The sequence below is a fragment of the Heptranchias perlo genome, chromosome 6 (assembly GCF_035084215.1).
Source record: "Heptranchias perlo isolate sHepPer1 chromosome 6, sHepPer1.hap1, whole genome shotgun sequence".
Classification (NCBI taxonomy): domain Eukaryota; kingdom Metazoa; phylum Chordata; class Chondrichthyes; order Hexanchiformes; family Hexanchidae; genus Heptranchias; species Heptranchias perlo.
In genome coordinates this window covers 108,588,497-108,611,140 of record NC_090330.1, presented here as the reverse complement: position 1 = coordinate 108,611,140, position 22,644 = coordinate 108,588,497, and the positions used below count along the sequence as shown (strand labels likewise).

The following is a 22,644-nucleotide window of genomic DNA, read 5'->3' as shown; positions in this document are numbered from 1 at the left end:
GGCTAAGTCTTTGAAGCCTTGTCCCTTTCATTTATTTTGACTGCAGCACAATGAACTCATGTTTGAGCTGTTATATGTGCTCGCTACAGCGGAAAGAACACGGCTCTCGGAACAAAAAAAGTGAGGCTGAAATACCTCTGCCACATCAGCTTTATCCTTCCTGTTCAAAAAAAAGCTCCTGCAATGTTCTGCTTTTCAACACATTTTTTTTTACACACCAGCCAAAGCCACCGCTCCCCAAACCCCCCAATTTACCAGCACCAAACTCGGGCTATCGGCAGTCAGGCACAGCACAAACTCATCCCTCTCTCTGCAATATCCCACTACTCCATCCAAATTCTCCCAAATCAGTTGGAGAGTGTTTCACAGTTTGTAACACCCAGGAAAACTCAAAATGTTAGCTGTAGTTGAAATTACTAAGGTGGTCTAGATTTTTTGCTCAAATCGACTACGGTTTAAGATTCTTTTTTTAAAACGATAGTCATTACCTTGACTGATATTAAAGATGGAAAACGGTACGAATTTATGTAAAGAGAAGCCTTTATCGTTTAGTTTCTTTGATTGGAATGTAGGAAATAGGCAGGCGTTTTATTTGCAATCGTTTGATTACCTTGTGGTTTTAAAAACTCCACCATCTCAATTTTACGAATTCAAACGATTTGCCGGAATTGCTTTGTTTAACTGATATTAAAATTTTATTTAATGGTACTATAGTAGAAATTGGCGACTTGTTATTAGTGGCGACATCCAGCATTCTGAATGGCATTGACAAAAAATGAATAAGGAAACATGAGTCTGGTAAACACGGGTAGAATAAAGTGCGAGGTTTCTCAAACCGGTTTGAGACGGGTGCTAAAGGTCTCTTGGAGACCAGTGTGGATTGTCCACTCTTAGAAAGTGAGGATTTCGAAAGTATTTTATTTAGCGTCATTTGGGGTTTTCGATGATAATAATATTAACAACAATAACAGGCATATATATTTTTTTAAATAATAAAGGACGTAGTGACTTTTAACTCTCGCTATTGTGGTGACCCTCAGTTGCATTTTCAAACTTGCTTTCATATCATTTTCAAAAATCGAAAGTGTGTTACCTCCTTTGAGTGTTAGTGCTGCTGTAAATTTCAAGTTATTATCCTCGGATTACATTTATCACACCAATTTACATTTGTACCTATTCGTACAAAAAAAAAAGGAGCTGGTGAGTCCTTGGAGGCGACATTAATGGAAAGAATTAAATCTGAAAGGGGGATTCCACTCGCGTTACTTGCAGCAAAATACAACTGTTTCCGAAAAACAAAAAGTGGAATCAATAGTAAAAGTGTAACCGAGCAGAAAGACTCTTCGACCCCCGAAATTATATGTAAAATACTGCTTTATTTTAGTCTAAACAAACTACACCAGACCCTTAAAGACACCCTGCTGGTCTTGAGCGACTTTTGAGAACTTACATGACAAGTTTTAATGTCCCCAGATAAATATCACATATCCCGACGAGTGAGATACAATAGCAAGTCGGGTTACTTAACAAAAAAAGCAAGCGAATATTCAAATCAATTAGAGAGAAAAAAATCTTTAGGGTTTTAGAATATGGTCAGTGGGTGTGATGCTGAATTAGTGTATCAGACCGGAAAGGCCAGTCTCCTCCCCTTAAACTAATAAAACCCATTAAAACTGAGTAAAATCAGTCAAACTCACTCGTCGCAAATTCTATCCTACTGTCATTTTACGAGAAATCAATTTGACAGTAACTGGACATTTTAGTTTAACAAATTGCTTCGGAGAGAACTTTTCACAATAGTTTTTTTTTCCTTCTCATCCTGTCAAAACAGTTCCCAGTGAAAAACTAAGCAGTCCGTTCCAATATTTACTCCACCTGCTATTTTATAATCCGAACTACTAAAAAGTGATCTGTGCACGAATTAAAACCCGGAGAACATAATTTCCCATTACAGAATTCAGTTATAAGAACATGTTTTATATCTTTCCCTCCACCGAACATAAAATAGCGAAGGCTCCTTTATTAAAGGGAAGTCTAAATGCTCAGTGATGATCAAACGAACACCTGATTTATTTTAATTGCATGGATTATTTCAAATAAAGCTAGATAAACACTTCACAGATTGTATCCGGCTCCTGGAATGTAAAGTGGGAGATACACAGGAGAAATTCGTTCATTTTCGATACTAGCATTGGTATAATTTTCAAAAAAAATTAAAACAAAAGCTTCGAATCAGTAATTAAAGTTCATTTCCCCCCAGAAGTCTTTGAGATATCAAATTATTAAAAATGTAACGGTATGTGTGTGTGTGTGATTCAAACTTTTTTTTCAATCTAGAGGCGATTTCTATTTAATTTCCCTCCTTTCTTGGCAAGCGAAGCAACAACAATTGACAGAGGTTTAAAGATTTAAATCTGGAGAACTGGTAATTGCTTTTTTTCCCCCCACTTTTCTCCTGAGTTCCGCTGTAAAATATCGACAGGGGGTCTCGTCCGTACAAAGCAACGCACTCCACACTGGCCCACAAGATGTACAATTACAAATGCATTATTTGCAATTCGGGATCATTAATATGCACAAAATCCCACAGCTAATCTTATAATCCGTTTTGTTTCATTAATTGCCTTTCTAACGCAGGCGGGAAAGGCCCCCCCACCCCTGGAAAAAAACCAGAAATGAAAACACACCGAACCTTCTGCTAAGGCACTCAATACTTTTTTTTTTAAAAAGAGAGAGAAAACTACAGACACATTTACACTTTCCTCGAGGGATGCGAACAGGTTTCGACATCTGGCGCCACCCCCCAGAACAGGATTTGAAACTTTCCGACACACAATTCCTCCGCCAACAACGAACACTTTTTTTTATTATTAAACAGATTAAATTGCTTCATCGTCACGTTTAAAGCACATTGACGAATTTTTGCACCATTTCAAAAGCAGGGCAAATTCCAGTTTTCCTTTCTAATTTACTGGCCGAATAACAAGTGTTGTTGTTTTCTCAATTGACATTTATTATTAAACATAAGAAAAATTTTGCAGACACACGAGGTGCAAAAACTATAATAAATACTCTACAACATTTCAAATCCCTCCATGGCCTCGCCCCTCCCTATCTCTGTCACAGCTTCCAGCTACAACCCTCCGAGATCTCTGCGCTCCTCCGATTCTGGCCTCTTGCGCGTCCCCGACTCCCCTCGCCCCACCATTGGCGGCCGTGCCTTCAGCTGCCTGGGCCCTAAGCTCTGGAATTCCCTCCCTAAACCTCTCTATCTCTCTCTCCTTTAAGACGCTCCTTAAAACCTACCTCTTTGACCAAGCTTTTGGTCACCTGTCCTAATATCTCCTTATGTGGCTCGGTGTCGAATTTTGTCTGATAATCGCTCCTGTGAAGCGCCTTGGGACGTTTTACTACATTGAAGGCACTTTATAAATGCAAGTTGCTGTTGTTACTGTATAAATTGGGCGAGTCCATCGTCAATGCAAAAAAAAACTTAAATATAGGAATAATGAATACTGGGAGTAGTTCAAAGATATCACTCCAAAAGTGGGTTTCAAAGGAAGGCATACTCTCCAGAGAGAGAAGTTGGAGCAGATTTAAAATGTTCCCCCACCCGTACTTTGAGAAGAAACCTTTCACTTCGAGGTGCCCATAATCACATCTGCCACATATAGGACTAGGGTATCAATTATTTTAGACAATATACATGATGTAAATCGATCTGGAGTATTGGCAATTTTATATACGTAAAATGTAACGCATGATGGGATATTGATATAAAAAATATATGTGCTTGTCCCTTGAATAGAATCAGCCATTGACGGGAAAGCTGCTTTGCTGCTGGCCAACTGAGTAGGGATCAGGTGACTGACAGAAGGTTATTACAACCCTTTGTGAGGTCACCATGGAAGGATTACAGCAAGGATTGACTTGCCACTGTGCTGTTACATAAAGACCAATAGATTCATGGGCGTTGTTACACGGGTAAGATATTCAAAAGGTTCAGGTGACCTCACAAACCCAGAGATTCCACCATCGCCTGTTAGTTCTTCCAAAGTTAACCCTTACTTCACACAATTGTACAAGTGTGAAGAGTAGAGCAATGGCACAGCGCATTTAGGCTTCAAACTCGGTGTCATCAAGTGACATAAGGTTGGTTCCCTCTGGTGATATCCCGCACTCAACGTTTGTAAACTCGATTGAGCCGTGAGGAAAAGCAGTGGTGATTTGATTTAGGGAAGAGCAGCTATCTGGAGGAGGATGCATTTACACCGTAGATACAGTTCACATGGCCCAGATTTTCCTGGAGACTTTAATGGCGCATCTAAGACATAGGGACTCTTTAACAGCGCAAAAAGAAAGAGGAAATTATGGAATAAGTGACATGCCATTACTTATACCATGCCGTATTTTCCTGGGACTTTTGCATTGCTCCACCGTTACCCTCACCAAAATTAATTTTCATGGGCCCAGAAATAGCTGGAAAAATAACAAAGAGTTTAATGGCACTCGCTGTTATTAGTGAGTAATAAAACTCAGCGACTTGTGGTGAGGAAGAGATACCCCGTGAATTGCGAATCGCCACAATTTGCTGGATGATCTGTGCTGCTCCGTCGTTAGCCTCGCGAAAACGGCATCTCGTCCTCAACCTCCCCGTGAGTTTCATGAAATTGCTGCATTTGTGCCGTAAAAACAAATGAATCGCGCCGTAGATATTTAAGGCTGGTATTTCATGTTGTAAGGGCCCTGCTAATGGGGTGATTTATGGTCCTGACATGAAACTCAACCTTGGAGGCTCAGAAAGGGAACAATTGAAATTGTGGAGTCTCATTCCTACAGGTAGTAAATAGCTCCTGGAGGTGCTTTAAATTTTAAATTGTTAAATTTTTTTCTTAATTTTCCTTTCTTTCTCTTTTTTTCTCTCTCTCTCTTAACCCAATCTTTCTTTCCCTCTCATTATTGCACTTTCTGTACCTGATTTGACTCTAATTCACCCGATTTCCTTCTCCGTCGTTTCCCTGTTTCTTTATCCTTAAATCTCGTTGGTTAAGGAGATAGACCATTGGACCCAACGTTCAGGAGGTCCCAGATGCCCTGATAACCTTGTTATCAATTTTCACCTGAAGGATGAGCGACAAAACCCAATTCACAGTGCTGACTGCGAGATGCCCCACTCAGTAAATTCTGGGACGAAGGGTCCAGGAGCTCCAATAGACCAACTGAGCACTTTGTAAAGCAGGTTTGACACCCCATTGGATTTACAATCCATGCAGTATCAAACCAAAGTAGTGAAAGACTAATCCCCTAGGAAATCACCCCTTGCTTTCCTCAGTTAAGTCAGGCTCTGACTACTGATTCATACTGCCAATTTTTAAAAACTTGTTCACTGGATGTTGGTAACACTGGAAGGACCCCATTTATTGTCATGATAGAGGTCTTTAAGATTATGAAAGGGTTTGATAGGGTAGATGTAGAGAGGATATTTCCACTTGTGGGGGAGACCAGACTAGGGGTCATAAATATATGATAGTCACTAATAAATCCAATAGGGAATTCAGGAGAAACTTCTTTACCCAGAGAGTGGTGAGAATGTGGAACTCGCTACCACAAGGAGTGGTTGAGGCGAATAGAATAGATTCATTTAAGGGGAAGCTAGATAAGTACATGAGGGAGAAAGGAATGGAAGGATATGCTGATAGGGTGAGATGAAGTAGGGTGAGAGGAGGCTCGTGCGGAGCAGAAAAACCAGCATGGACCAGTTGGGCTGAATGGCCTGTTCCTGTGCTGTAAATTTGATGTAATTCTATGTAATATTGTCCATCCCAAGTTGCTGCCTTGACCTACTGTGATCTTGTAGTTTAGTATGGTGTGAAGCAGAAATTATTTCACGTTGATGCTAAACTGGGAATGTAAATGCACCCTTGTCATCCTGGGCCACTCTCCTGATCCAATTAACAGCCAGGTATGAGCTACATTTGGCTCAGGATTAAGTGACCCACCTCATCTAGAATCTTAGAATCATACACAGAAGGAGGCCATTCGGCCTATCGTGCCTGTGCCAGCTCTTTGAAAGAGCTATCCAATTAGTCCCATTCCCCTGCTCTTTTCCCATTGCCCTGCAAATGCTTCCTTTTCAAGTATTTATCCAATTCCCTTTTGAAAGTTACTATTGAATCTGCTTCCACCGCCCTTTCAGGCAGCGCATTCCAGATCATAACAACTCACTGCGTAAAAACATTTCTCCTCATCTTCCCCCTGGTTCTTTCACCAATTATCTTAAATCTGTTACTTACCCTCCTGCCAGTGGAAACAGTTTCTCCTTATTTACTCCATCAAAACCCATCTCTTAGTCAAAGAATGGTGCCCGATCGACAATGTTCCTGTAATATCAGACAAGCATTGTCACTGAAATTGTTCTGCATTAATAGCTACCTCTCCACCCGCGTACCTCACGGGCCATTTCATTAAAAAAAATCTCTATATATTACATAAATTCCTGGTGTATGGGGCATGAATTACAAGTGTGTGTGTGTAGGAGGAGCCACATTAGTTTAGGGTTTGTTTGATCACTTGTAACTATACCACAAGCTATATGACATTAGTCCCAAACCAAATCAGGGCCATTCCCGATATAAAATACAAACTATATATATATATACATATGCATATTACAAAAATTTACTATATAGCATTTATTTCACATTATCAACTCCAAAGTAGTATAGCATTATTCGTTCACAAAAACAACAACAACTTGCATTTATATAGCGCCTTTAACGTGGTAAAACGTCCCGAGGTGCTTCACAGGAACGATTATCAAACAAAACTTGACACCGAGCCACATAAGGAGATATTAGGACAGGTGACCAAAAGCTTGGTCAAAGAGGTAGGTTTTAAGGAGCGTCTTAAAGGAGGAGAGAGAGGTGGGGAGGTTTAGGGAGGGAATTCCAGAGCTCGGGGCCTGGGCAGATGAAGGCACGGCCGCCAATGGTGGAGCGATGGAATTCGGGGATTTCACAGGACTATTATACTCCAAACATAACATGAAATAATCAGTAAGCTCCTCTACATATCATTACCTGTCTACAAATCACAACAGGAAAAAAGGGGACAACAACACAACTATCAAAGAAAGTAAAAGCCACTTGCTCTTTAAAAAAAATCCTTTCTTTCCCTTTAACTCTAAGTCCATCTCTCCCTCTCTGAGCTGATTCACCTAGCTCTTGTTATTTTTAATACTTCTTCTTTATTCCACATCTGATTTTTGTTCCTCATTATGTCTCCTTCGCTCCTGAATGTTCTCCCTGATGCCAGAGTTCTATAGACACCAACTCTTTGGTGCTTCCTTCACACAGTACTCACAAAGCCCAAATCTGTTCCTACCTAAAGCCCAAATACAAGCACTTCGCACCATAGCTAACTGAACAAGAAAGAGGAAGAACTTGCATTTATATAGCGCCTTTCACGATCTCAGTACGTCCCAAAGCGCTTTACAGCCGATGAAGTACTTTTTGAAGTGTAGTCACCGTTGTAATGTAGGAAACGCGGCAGCCAATTTGTGCACAGCAAGATCCCACAAACAGCAATGTGATAATGACCGGATAATCTGTTTTAGTGACGCTGGTTGAGGAATAAATATTGACCCAGGACACCGGGGAGAACTCCCCCTGCTCTTCTTCGAAATAGTGGCGGTGGGATCTTTTACATCCACCTGAGAGGGAAGACGGAGCCTCGGTTTAACGTCTCATCCGAAAGACGGCACCCCCTACATTGCAGCGCTCCCTCATTTTCTGCTCTGGGAGTGTCAGCCTAGATTTTGTGCTCAAGTCTCTGGAGTGGGGCTCGAACCCACGACCGTCTCAGTGGCGAGAGTGCTGCCCACAGCTGACACCATAGACAGGAGGAGTGAGAACCCGTGGCTATTTTTCTCCTCTGGGATGCCAGAACCAAAGTGTTGCAACCTTACTGCAGCTCTATTTGCGTTCAGCTAACTCACCGCAGATTGAACCTGAATGTTTCAGCACGATACGGGGTTACGGATGGCAGGCAGGAAATTGGACATGAATTTAGATTTGAGGTTAGGATCAGATCAGCCATGATCTTATTGAATGGCGGAGCAGGCTCGAGGGGCCAATTGGCCTACTCCTGCTCCTATTTCTTATGTTCTTATGATACTAAGCTGCGCATTTACCCACTCAAACATTCGGACTTTTAGCACAATTCTCCAGGTCTCTTGCTTCTTAGCGATGTGGCTGCTGTCTTACCACTAAGAAAAGCAAGTCAGCTCTTCTGAGAAACAACAAAAAACAATATTTCAGCAGCGAAAATGTGTAGGTCAATGGGGAAAGTGGGGGGAGGGGGGAGAGTGGGACTAATCGGATAGCTCTTTCAAAGAGCCAGCACAGGCACAATGGGCCGAATGGCTTCCTTCTGAGCTGTATCATTCTATGAAAATTAGATGCACGAACTGCAAACAGAAACAATGGTATAATTACAAATACCACACTGTTCTAGATGTGATGACATTTAAATAAATTGTTGTCATAACAAGACCTAACAATCTGACTCACAGTTTCATTGCTTGTGTATTTTGCAGTTCAATCCAATTATTGAAATGTTGGATCACTACAACCAATGTGGTATCTTTTATGTTCTATATGACTATGGTTATTTGTAATAAGCAGCTTTTTTTTTTAACATCAATTTTCTCCCTTCCCAAAGACGTGGACTCCTTGCAAGGCTCCAGTTCCATGGACATTGGTTACACTCCAGCGCCTTGCCATGTAAGGGTGGGGACAAGGTATCACAGATGAGCCTAAACCAATGCCCACACAGGCACACCTCTTCAGCAGGGGCGGGGGTCCACTGGATAACAATCAGGAGCACAAAGCCCAGGTGATTTTTCCTCATTAATCTAGGTGAGTTGATGCCAACTGTAGCGTGCTGACTGTTGCCCTGGCTACTGGTCATATGAGAACAAAGTCAAACTTAAGCTGTGACTTTGCCCTTGATCAAATAGTCTGCTAACAAGACTCGGATGTAAATACTCGGAACAAAGCAGTGAGTCAAATCTGGGATCTTCCTGGTTAATACAATTCAACTACCCTTAGGAAAAGCTTGCTGAGAGATTGGGGAAACCATTTTGTTTTTAGCAACAACAACTATTTGCATTTATATAGCACCTTTAACATAGTGAAACGTCCCAAGGCGCTTCACAGGAGCGAATAGCAGACAAAATTTGACACCGAGCCACATAAGGAGATATTAGGACGGGTGACGAAAAGTTTGGTCAAAAAGGTAGGTTTTAATGAGCGTCTTAAAGGAGGGGAGAGAGGTAGAAAGGCGGGAGGTTTAGGAAGAGAATTCCAGAGCTTAGGGCTAGGCAGCTGAAGGCACGGCCGCCAATGGTTGGGCGAAGGAAATCGGGGATGCGCACGAGGCCAGAGGGTTGTAGGACTGGAAGAGGTTAGAGATAGGGAGAGGGCGAGGCTATGGAGGGATTTGAAAACAAGGATGAGAATTTTAAAACTGAGGCATTACCGGACCGAGAGCTGACGTAGGTCAGCGAGCACGGGGTGATGGGTGAACGGGACTTGGGGCGAGTCAGGATACGGACAGCAGAATTTTGGATGAGCTCAAGTGTTAGAACAGCTGCAATAAAAAAGGTTTTCGTGCGAAACACTTATTCAGTTATCTCCCATACTTTTTTTTCAAAAACTTTCTCCTCCCCCCACTTCACTATTAATTATCAGCTGATTTTAGGAACACAGAAATGCCATTGGGTGGATTGTTTACTCATTCTCTGCCAATAAGAAGCATAGACGGGCAGGATTGGGAAGTGAATGTAAAGGCTGCAATTGAATCAAGGGTTTTGGATGATGTCATAGACATAAGAGATTGGTGAACCTCACCTCACCTGTTAATACGCCGTGCAGTCTGATCACTGAATGTGCATGTGGGGCACCGACCTCTGGGCTGTCTGCCCAAACTTTCCCCTTTCACACATTTACATTTCATTCTTCTTCACCAATTTGCTTCCTTCCTCCACTGAAGGGGTTGACTCCTTACCCGGTGTATATAATCCCATGGGCGTCAGTCATCTGCCAGTACCTCACCCAGGTGACCATTATTCCTGTGTAAGTCTTGACAGTGTGTATCAGCAGGCTATTTGATTGTAGGAGACATCACAGATGAGCCTGATTCCGTTCTCACCAAACATACACACACTCACACACACTCAACATACACACTCACACACAACATACATACGCCAAACACACCGAACATACACACACACAGACACAAACACACACCAAACATACATACACATTCACACACACACCAAACATATACACACACGCATACACACTCACACCAAACATATACACACACGCATACACACTCACACCAAACATTTACACACGCGCATACACACTCACACCAAACATATACACACGCGCATACACACTCACACCAAACATATACACACACGCATACACACTCACACCAAACATGAACATCCACACACATCCAACATCCACACACACACCCACACACACACCCACACACACACCCACACAAAAACACACCCACATCCACACACACAAACATAGATAAAAACACACACATACACTTCCAGTGGTGGATGCTGGAGAGCGAGGAGGAGTGGGAATTATGAATGATATTCTCACCCCAACCCAGAGGTGCTGAGACCAATAGTAAACACTGCCACGATTAGCCTGACTGGGCAATGGGCTACTGCTAACTCAGCGTAGACTGGAGGCTGAACCTGGGACCTTCCCGATCTGTTTTACTCAAAGGATAAATTCACTGAGCCTTCAAGTAAAACGTATTTACATTTCCGAAGACAAGCAAAAATAAATGGAAATATTACAGGTTTTTGCTAAAGATAAATCTTGCAAAAAGCAATAGGTTCCAGGGCTTTATCAAGCACCTCCTTTAGCCACTCCCCCGCTATGTTTTATTAAGCTAATGAATGTTAGACAAATGCAACATTTGATGCGTATTCCCTTTGTCCCCAAAGATCAATAAATTACTGTAGTCTGTTTTAATTTAAATGAAACGATTTATTTAATTGGGAAAATTCTCTCTGTTGTGAAGATGATGTTGTCAAAGATTGTAATAAAGGACCTTAAAACAATGAAGACATTGCTAGAGGAGGCCCAAGGCATGAATTAACAGAATAAAACAAATGTTGCCTGTGTGTCCTGTTGAGATGAATGAAAATATTATGCAGAAACATACAAAATAGATTTTATTAGGTCCTAGGGGTAATTTTGGTTTTTATGCTACTTTTAGAGATTTAGAACTGGTAAAGTGTATATTTAATGTTAATACATTCACAGTTGACCTAATATTAAATTTTATTTTGTTTTCTGTTATTGCTCTGTGCATAATCTGGTTAGACTGAAGAAGGTTGTGTGCTCTTTAAACAAAAAGATTATAAATGACAAAGTATAAATCTGATTTCAATACTGAATTAAATTACTCTCACTCACTCACTAACTCTGTGATACATTTACTAATTCATGATCACCATTAAGGCGTTTGACAAGTGAATACTTATTAGGCGACAGTGCAAGAGTCCTGTAAAACAATTACATGTAACACTAAGTCAATAGGTTAGGGGAATGCAATAAATAACAAGGTTTACAGTTGGGGTCAGGGACAGATATTTAGGTAGGTATGTGTATGCATTGTACGTGACAGTGAGAGATGGAGTTCATTTTTGGTGCATTTGGAGACGTGCACTTTAATTTCATAAGATGAGTCTCTTTAGTCATTATACCAATTACACACAAGCTGTGGTTGTGGGTTGTTATTTGAATATGACTGAATCATATTTATAATAGTACTCCACGTAAACTGCTAAAATATATACATAATGGCACAGATTTTGCTGCCAAAATAACGGTGAGGCTAATGGCATTCGCTGTTATTTCTGTGTAAATGGTACAGCAACTTCAGGCGAGGGGCAGATGCGCGGCTACACTCCGATATCCAGAAGTTGATGTCCGAGTTGCGCCAATCCGCCGTTAGCTTCGCGAAAACAGCATCTCGCCATCTGACCCACCATTGAACGGCGTGAAGTTGCTGCATTTGTGCGGTAGATATGAACTAAACTCGCCACAGAAAGTTAAATCTTATCCATTCCAGTTAGATGCCCTGCTACAGCAAATTATGGCCCATTATTTCATAGTTACATTTTGGTGCTTTATTGTCATTCCCCTGTTTGCAGGTTACGGACTGGGTATGTGCTCATGGATGGAATGTGTTGTCACAAAGTGAAGCCAAAGACAGTACAAAGTAAATCAGAATTCCTAGAAGTCTGGGTTGCTTTGGGATCATTGAAGAGTGAATGCTCTTTATAGGAACATAGGAACAGGAATAGGCCATTCAGCCCCTCGAGCCTGTTCCACCATTCAACTAGATCATGGCTGATCTGTATCTTAACACCATCTACCTACCTTGGTTCCGTAACCCTTAATAACCTTGCCAAACAAAAATCTATCCATCTTGTTATAAATGGGATAGTCCAGTGGTGAAGGATAGAATACTAGAGCCTGGTCTTCAGTTGCTTTCAAGCCTTTATTCACAGAGATCCCCCTTACACTCACACCACACCCTAGATAAGCTCTCACATAAAAAGGATAGGAGAGTCCCCAATTGATACGCACCACCTGAATACAATTAACACTAACTGATATTAATGGATACAATTAACACATCTCAGTTCTAAAAATTTCAATTGACCCCCAGCCTTAACAGCTTTTTGGGGGATGAGAGTTCCAGATTCCCACTCCCCTTTGTGTGAGGAAGTGCTTCCTGACATCACCCCTGAACGGCCTGGCTCTAATTTTAAGGTTATGCCCCCTTGTTCTGGATTCCCCCCCACCAGAGGAAATAGTTTCTCTCTATCAACTCCTTTAATCATCTTAAACACCTCAATTATTTCACCCCTTAATCTTCTTTATTCAAGGGACTACAAGCCCAGTCTATGCAACCTCATAATTTAACCCTTTCAGCCCCGGTATCATTCTGGTGAATCTGCACTGCACTCCCTCCAAGACAATAAACCTGCAACCTATAGCAAAAGTTAAGCTGGAATCCCTTTATAGCTGACTCGTCCTTTCACATGAAACACTGAAAATTATATTGTTGAAAACAAATGAGAACAATATTCCTGTATTCATTCAATATAAAATTAAGTCATTTTTAAAAATGATCAGTAATGTTTAAATAAACTTTAGCAAAAATTAATTGAATGATAGTGAAGCTTATGAACACACCACAATTTGAATGATTAATTAAGATTGGAGGCATAAATGGTAAAATGGATAATTTATTTTGTATTTTAAAAAAATTTCATACATTGAGGTACAACAGGTCTATAAACTGCTACGTGTCAGATGCTAAATTGAATCAGAACAGTTATTTAACTGAGTGCTGATTTTTCATGGGATTTACATTATTAATGTTTTAACTGGAAAGTAGAACAAACAAAACTATACACTGCTGTGAAATAAAAGATTGACACCAGTATGTTTCAAGTTTGAAGAAAGAAATTGCGTTTATATAGGGCCTTTCACGACCTCAGGATGTCCCAAAACGCTTTACAGCCAATTAAGCGCTTTTTTGACGTATAGTCACTGTTGTAATGTAGGAAACGCGGCAGCCAAATTGCGCACAGCAAGGTCCCACAAACAGCAATTAAATAAATGAGCAGATAATCTGTTTTTTTCGAGATGTTGGTTGAGGGATAAATATTGGCCAGGACATCGGGCAGACCTGCTCTTCTTCGAAATAGTGCCATGGGATCTTTAACGTCCACCTGAGAGGGCAGACGGAGCCTCGATTTAACGTCTCCAAGGAGAGATTATTCTTTTTTTCTGGAAGGAAATATGCATTCAATAATCTGTTCACTCTAGAAAAGCTGGAGAAATTGGGCTGTTAGCAACAAATGGATATTTGCAAGTTAACGGTGATGCTAAAGTGCCTCATTTTGCTTAGTGCTATGAAGTAACACCTGTTCTACATTATTTACAGTACCAAGTGACAAAGATAGAGTGTTCAGCAGTGCTATTTGCAATTTGAACGCTACATGACTTCCAGGCCCATTGGAGCCACACGTAATTCTAGATCCATATTACAAGTTTGATTTGTAGAAAAGGATTTTGGTCTGCTCTTCAGTTTGTTTTTACTGTAGCCCTAGTGTTTGGTAAATGTGAAAGTAAAATACACCAAAAACATTTTGCATTGTATGATGTATTCGTTTTATTCAGATGATTGCCTGGAGTCACTGTACAGCTAAAAAGCATTCCAGTGTTCACATTTGAAAGCAATGTAGTGAAGTGGGCTTACTTCAAAAAGATGAAACAATAAATCTTTGCCAGAAGAAAGTACAATATGGCTCCAGAATGTTGGACACAGTGTGAGATGGTCTAGCATGACTATAGCTGCTTAATTAAATAAAAATATATAACATTGATCTTTCTCTGTAAATGTATATACTGGAAAAGAGAAGGCTGAGGGGTGACCTGATAGAGGTCTTTAAGATTATGAAAGTATTTGATAGGGTAGAGAAAATGTTTCCACTTGTGGGGGGAGGCCAGAACTAGAGGCCATAAATATAAGAGAGTCACTAATAAATCCAATAGAGAATTCAGGAGAAACTTCTTTACCCAGAGAGTGGTGAGAATGTGGAACTTGCTATCACAAGGAGTAGTTCAGGCGAATAGCATAGATGCATTTAAGGGGAAGCTAGATAAGCACATGAGGGAGAAAAGAATAGAAGGGAAAGTTGATGGGGTGAGATGAAGTAGGGAGGGAGGGGGCTCGTGTGGAGCATAAATGCGGGCATAGACCAGTTGGGCCGAATGGCCTGTTTCTGTGCTGTAAATTCTACATAATTCTATGTAATTATTGCCTTTTTTTTAAATGCCAAAATATAATTAGCCATAGGATTAGCAAAACAATTTTAGAACTTTCCCCTTTTTAAATGTGACATAGAACAAAGGGTCAAAATCAAAAATACATCTACATTAATACTTCACAACAATTACTATTTCTTTTTTAAAAAAATTTGGAGGGAATATTAAAAGCATATCCTGCAGTCTCTGTGTGAGGAGGGAGCAGAGCTGCTGGTGTGTAGGCCTTGCAGCAGCTTCAAATATTTTTAAATGTTTAATTCGTGAAAACCTTTCGCTTTCTGAAGATCTTTCTCAGCAATGGGATCCTCATTTTGGACTCTTATAGTAACCAAAATCTTGTCCTTTGCGTCACTTAACACCTTCGGCACAGGATCTCTGCAGAATTGTGTAAGAGTGGAGCCGATTGTTATGTTTATTTACTTTACTACAAGCTGGGCCAACCTCTGTAAAACAACCTTGCACCACAGCCTGTTAACCAACTAGCACATCTGACCTGCAGCAGTGTATTAATGTGATGCAAAAACTGACAGGGGTCTGGCCCAGAGTAGTTCTGCTGCACTCTGCTTCTAACCATTACATCGGAGAAAAATTACCACAGCTCTGCATCTATCAGCGTCCCTAACTATACAGTATGAAGTTACTGGAGGGATAGTTATGCACAACTGCTGACACTCAGTAGGAGAGTTTGGTCTAGACAATCTCATTTGACTATAACCATCCAAAAATTGAACCAAATTTCTAAAAAAAATTACAATGGCACAGGTCTTAAAGTATCACATTAATAAAGTACAGCAGTGACCTCCATTAAATTTCCACAAGCAACTGGGGTCTGTGTCTCCATTTTCCACTGACCACTGCATCTGGCAGTGATCCATGGCACAAGCCTTTTCTTCTTTCCAGCTTTCACTTTTCTTTGATGGCCACTGCCAGCGTAATGATGTTCTGTGCCTGCTTCAAAGATGGCATGTCTATCATACTTCCGTGAAAAGTGAAGGCCCCCTAGCGCATCAAAAAAAAGAATTAAAAACTTTTCGCTTCTCAGAACCACATCGTGATTCCCTTTCAATCTGCAAATACTTGACTTTGCAATGCTGCCCTTTGCAGCGCAGCATTGCAAAGTCAAGTATTTGCAGATTGAAAGCATCAATGCTGAAATGTTATCTTCTACATTCAGAGATTAAGATTAAATATTTTCAAGACACTGCAGATCATGCAAGAAGTATTACAGTAGAAAGACCCGCACAAGATTAACAGTACCTAGTTTTCTCTGCAGTGTTAGAGTTAGGACCGGATACTGATTTTATTTTCTATTTACTTGGTATAGTAGTCTATTAGCCTCATCTAAAATTAGAAATAGTTTGCTTCAAATGCCTCGCAATTAATAATTATGTACATTTCCTAATATGCATGTTGTTAGTAAAAAGGACATAAAATAATTTTTAGGATGTTTTAGCACATTTCATTTTGCAAGGACTTAATTTTACAGAATTGTAATTAATAGTAAAGATTAGTTTTTGTAACTTTTCAAGATTTATTGATAGCTACCCCTGCAACTGAAAAAACAAAAATTCTTATAAAGGAAGACCCCTAATGCTTGGGCAACTGTTGGGATGGATGATGAGATTATATTGTGTTAAATAGTTCCTATGGAAGAGCTCATAGGATGCAAACATAAGGTTCTTCCAAGATAATTAACTGACAACACCGCGATTACCACAAATTCTTCCTCCAGGCTATCCTTAATCTGAGCATCTCTGGGACAATGCGGGAACAGACTGTGGATCACCACTGAAATATATATACAACAATAACCCACAGAGCAGGAAGCACAATGCGATTCAATGATGCAATAAATTAGGAAACCAATGCAACATCACTAATTTACTTCTATTTGCCTCACTAATGAGCCTCAAATGTTTTAATCCCATTTGAAGAATTGAGCTCTCATACAGAGGCTTAATAATCTTAACATTCAGTTGCAAAAGACAGCAAAACTTCAATTTGGTCGTGGATCAAACTGTTCAAATAATTAAGTGTGGACCTAACGTGTAAGAATGTGCTGTGAAAATACGAAAGTTCACCTTTCCCAGTTTTTGATGTTCTCCAAAAGCGTCAATCAGCTCCTGAGCCCATTTCACTCTGTCAAGACTTGGGGAAAATGCTTCCTGTACAATTGCAATCTGACTGGGGTGAATCACTTGTTTACCTGAACACAGATACCACATCACAATTTATTATTCTGCACAGTACTCACAAAGATAAGTTTTCAAAAATAAACAACAAATTTATTAATTGTGAAATATTGAATAATATCCTGCATGGATCATTAGTCAAACCAGCTGTTGCATCTTGCCACATCAGTCATCCTCTATAAGGTCTGTTTATATTTTATTTATGCTCACACAGGTATATTTTTTCTTCAACATGTCTACTTTGCTAGCAATGAAAGTATTGAATAAGTAAGTTATTTAGCAGAAGGCTGTCATTTCCATCATAATTAACCCTTCAATTAATATTTGCAGAATTGTGCACTTTATATTTAGTTATTTAAATATTATTATTTTGTACTTTGCGGTCAAAAAAAGGTGTGTCATGATTGATGCAAATAGATACCTTAGTGTTAGATATAAAGTTCTGGCCTTCCGCAGACTATTGATAAACAGAAAAGCTTTCTATAAACTAATTTATTTTTAAATTGTAGGTAAATCTTCTAAAATTACTTATGTTGAGTTCAATGTTGTATATGCAATTTACTGAGCTTGCTTTATGTAGTATATATCTAATGTTTATTATCTAATTGAATACATTTGGTTGAAATGCATTGTGCCCTACATTCACACTACGATTCTGTAATACCCACAAGGTAAAGCATGACTGTGCCCTGTTCCGAAGACAGCCTCATAGAAGGAGTGGATTGACACATTTTCAAAATATTGTATGTTACTAGGCAGCATGATAGAAGTAATTAAAACATTTATTATAGCTTCAAGTTAAATTGTAAACATTTAACATTCTAAACTAGAGATTCCAAGTTGCTATCAATAAGAATATAAAAGATAAAATGTGTTTGATTAGATGCAAGATATTTACATGATAAGATGCGGGTCATTTTTGAGAACTATGTAAGCAACATTATTAGAATCCCAATAGTTACTATGTTCATATATAGTTAGTATCTATTATTATATATAATAGTTAGTATGTATTATATATATATATATATATATATATCCATATATAATATGCTTAGTTGTTTTATATATATAATAGCACATATTATTATATATGTATAATAGTAAGTATACTTTATTATATATATACACACACAATGGTTAGTATGCTTTATTATTTTATTTATATATAATAGTTAGTATGTATTATGTATAATAGTAAGCATGTTTTATTATATTATATATATACACACTGGTTAGTATGCTTTATTATTTTATTTATATATAATAGTTGGTATGTATTATTTTATATATATATAATAGTAAGTGAGCTTTATATATATTTCTATATATATATATATATATATATTTAACATGAAAACTGTTAGATGCAGATTATATAATAATATATAAATTCATGGATTTTGTCCTGTAAGCTTCTAGATCAGAGTCTCAAGTTTGAATGCTAAGCTTTATTAGACACTCAAACATACCTGACTTTACTGGCCAAGTTTCTTTCAGCTACCAGTCATAATGGCAGCAGAAATCTTCTATCTCCGGGGAAAATAAGAGAAGGAAAACAAAAAAACTGGCAGGATCAATTGTGTCCTGCGACAGAACGTTTCCGATCTGCTGACCAAGGGACAGCATTGACGGACGTCCTGGAAATTTCTGTGTCCTCAGATTATGCTGTCTTCCCAGTCAAAGAGGGAACGTACTGGGAGTCAGTCAGCAGTGGGGCATGATGAGGCAATTATTTGTTTGTGTGTGCAGGGGGTGAGAATCATGTTTTAAAAAATGAAACATGAATTAGCTGCATCCCTAATGTACATCTGAATGTAGGTGAGAGGCTATAATCACTGGGTTCTGAGCCTGTTAATGGCAATATTCTCTTTCATCACTGTCATTATTTTGACCATTGTATGTGAACTTCAAAAATAAATTTTAAGTCAATTTCTATAGTTAAATTCTGCTCCTGTGTCTGATTCCTTAAACTGGATACCGCCAAATAAATAGTGTGCGAAATATTCAAAAATAGTTGTTACTTAAACTTTCTCCTGCGAGTTCATATCACAGATTGTGCTGGCTGACACAGAGCAGGTTCTTTAATAAGCATCTGCAAAAAGGCACCGTACAAACTGATAATTTAGTGTCAATATCCACTTGTTTTCTTGGATGTTAATGACCTGCTACCGACTGCATGGCTTTAGAACATTTCAAAGATTTATTTACAAATTTGTCTCCACCTGAATGGATAATCCAAATAACGTGTCATTATTAGTAAATAGGGAAAGATTCGTTTCAGTTCTTGGGAACACTCAAAACTATTCTATGCAACAGCAAGAATATCTGTGAATTTCTGTCAAAATGAATACTGTTTTAAAGTGGAATGACAGACATGCAAGGAACTTAAAATATTTAACTGTGGCACTTTTGAAGTGAACTCAAGAATAATTTCCCCAGAGGATTAAAATACTGGGTGCAGTTCCAAAAATTGTTGTTTTTTCTAAATTTACTGTTATAATTTTTGTTATAATTTTATATTCATATTCATAGACAGTGAATTCGAAAAAAAGAGCTTATTGTTAATTTTGCACAGAATTACAGGTTGAGAAAAAACAGTAATCAGCAGAACATAACATTTTTAAAACACGTTTCAAATTAGTTTCTCACTGTTTAATTACAGGATCTACAAAAATGTTTAAAAATGAAAATTCATAATACAAACGGGATTCAGAGGAATGTTATTCTTCTCTATAAAGAAAATGTTATTTTTTAGGGCAGTGAGGTGACATATTTATGCTGCTGACTGACAAAAATTATGCGTGTTAATCGTAAGCTAAGAGCATGAAAAACAGAAAAGATTGCAAAAGCAGGATTATTTATAGCCATGAAAATGTGTCACTGTACAACACCATTTAATATGTCCTGGTTTAGATCAATGCTTGTCAGATCCATGCTAAGAGGATGACATAACAGCCCTTTTTATTTCGTGTCCAGGACAAAAATGCTAAAACATATATGGTCATTTCATATTTATGGCTTTCTTCTCTGCGTGAGGCTAAGTTTTTGCTGTTCTAGGCCATCATTCCAAAGTAAGCAGTCTCCCGTACAAACTGGAAACTAGTTTATTTTTAAAGTTTATGCTGCCGGTACATAAGTGTTCATTTTTTATTTTAAAAGAAATAATATTGCAGAGAATGCACTGTAGGTTTAGGGGGGAATTTAACGTGTTTCATGAAACTGCTAAGATTTTATTGCAAAGCATTTCCTCTTCTGCAAATAAATATTTTTTTTCTGAAAAAAATACATTTAATTTAGGCGCAGTAAAACTAGAGCCCATTTAAGCAGTAGTGTTTATTTCTGATCTAATTCGCTTGTATACACAATTTGGGACAAGTGGGATATCTCTGTTTTGATGCACTACATTTTGTTTAATAGAGGAAGAGGGAAACCACAAATTGTTGGAAATCTGAAATGTAAAAAAAAGTCAGAAAATACTGTAAATGTACAGCAGGAGCAGATTCAATGGGCCGAATAGCCTTATTTCTGTGCTCGAACATTCTATGACTCTCTGATCGGCATCTGAAAGTGAAAGGTTAACAGTTTGGGATCCGAAGGTGGGTCACATCTATCTTCGTCTTTCAAACATCAACCGTCTGTGTATTTCGGGAATTTTCTGGTTTATTTTATATTTTACCTAAGACTGAGTTCATTTTTTGTTAAATCGGTTATTACTTATTGGACAGAATTTGCATAATATCTCTGTAACCTTTACTGTCTTGGAGGCTATTTTACATTTTTTAAGTAACAATGAATAAATTAGTTCTTTAATAATATTTATTTTAGTTACTTAAAGAATGTCAGAAATGAAAGCTACCACAACCAGGAGTAATTGGGGACTTGAAGCCTGTAACGCACTTTACAATATCATCTGTATAATTGAGTCAGACAACGAACTATTCAAAACCAATTATTTTTTGTGCTTAATTTTTAATAGAATTTATGAATAATCAATTTGATATCATTTGTAATAATTTAAACACCTATGGAAATATATATCAGTGTTGATTCCTTATTAAAGAATGGTTTCCTGTTAAATAATTAAAATATGAGGGTCCACTTTTAAACATTTTGTTTTACCACTTCAAACTCCTGGCACATTAGGATTTTTTATCATCTGTTAACTTCCCTGAATGCATCAAAAATATAAAAAATATTTTTAATACTATGTCTAGAGCAATAAACAGATGCACTTTTTGTTCCGTCCAGTGTTATAAAAAAGATTATAAAAAAATTAAAATAAGGGCACGATCAGTTGGAGATCATACCAGTGAAACCCATCAAGGCTCCCTCTCTTGACTGCCTACAAAGCCCCTTGTCATCCTTGTAGTCAATATAGACAAGGTCTATGGCTTGGAGACCAAAAGCCTTCGCTGTAACAACAACCTTCTGCCTCGCATAAACAAGCTCTCGAGCATCTTCAGTTCTTGTGGCACCTGGTACAGTTGAACAAAAAGTAGTGAAAGCACGACTGCACCATTTCCGCAAGTAAATTATTTCACCAATCGGTTATGAAATAGTTATATCAAGTAAGTTAAACAGGTTTCTTTTCGCTGGACATCACAGAAACATTTCAAATTTTAAAACAACTGATACATGCAAAACGATTTACCATGAAAACCTTGAAAGACATTTACTCTTTGTGCTAAAAACTAGATGAAAATATTCTTGTGAATGTTAACTGATCCCATACTTGGTTTTTATTTTTCTGGCTACTATCAGCAACAGTCAAATAAATTAACAATTTTAAAACTGAAGAAAATCTAATACAACTAAAAACTTCAGTTTGAAACAGAAACTAGGAACATGTAAATATTTTATTAATTTGTTTTTAAAGTTAGCTATTAACTACAATCATCAAAACAAAATAAAAGACATAGAAATATATTTAGTTTGGGTTCTGAAGCTTGATTTCAGTTATACAAAAATAAGGTTGATCCTGCTACTAACTAAATTATTATTTTGATTAAGAAGTAAAACGTGGAAGACTTCTGAACACATTCTGAAAAGTAAAATACAAAGAATGAACGTGACTTTAGTAAAACGTAGACCACAACTGAAGGGAAAGAGAAAAATTGAGGGAAAGCCCCTTTATCACCTATGCTGGCACAGAAATCATCTGATCCAAATACTGCTCCATCAAGCTGGAAACCAGCATGTGCTCCGAGACGCTGTGCTTCCTCACATTCAGCCTTCAAGAAAATAACATTTCGCATTACCAATGTCGATGGAAAATTCTTTTCATCTTGTAACTTACAAACTGGGTTTCAATCATGCTAACACTATCAAGGGTGATAAAGCATGTAATAACCATATGAGCAATATTCAACTGGAATGAGGGGCGCCTTAGACTTTTTTCTTATTGATGTGTTAAGTTAATGTGAAAATTCTACTTTGGAATATTTTTGGATTACCAGAAAAAAGGAAATTTTTTTTTAAAATAAAAAGTGTATCAGTAG

General features: G+C 38.3%; 1 protein-coding gene across 3 annotated transcripts in view; it reads right to left on the bottom strand.

Moving 5' to 3' along the window:
* Window positions 1–14,270: 14,270 nt before the first annotated feature.
* The window catches only part of clybl (citrate lyase beta like), a 124,526-nt gene continuing 116,152 nt past the window's right edge, over window positions 14,271–22,644 (bottom strand). For 2 of the 3 annotated variants that reach the window (XM_067986598.1, XM_067986600.1), the window contains 4 exons: window positions 22,284–22,377; window positions 21,454–21,621; window positions 17,033–17,157; window positions 14,271–15,950 (listed from right to left, as the gene is read on the bottom strand). In XM_067986598.1, coding sequence (XP_067842699.1) covers window positions 15,855–15,950; window positions 17,033–17,157; window positions 21,454–21,621; window positions 22,284–22,377 — 483 coding nt within the window. In that variant the 3' untranslated portion in view covers window positions 14,271–15,854. The remainder of the gene's footprint in view (window positions 15,951–17,032; window positions 17,158–21,453; window positions 21,622–22,283; window positions 22,378–22,644) is intronic. The other variant, XM_067986599.1, reaches the window with a different exon arrangement.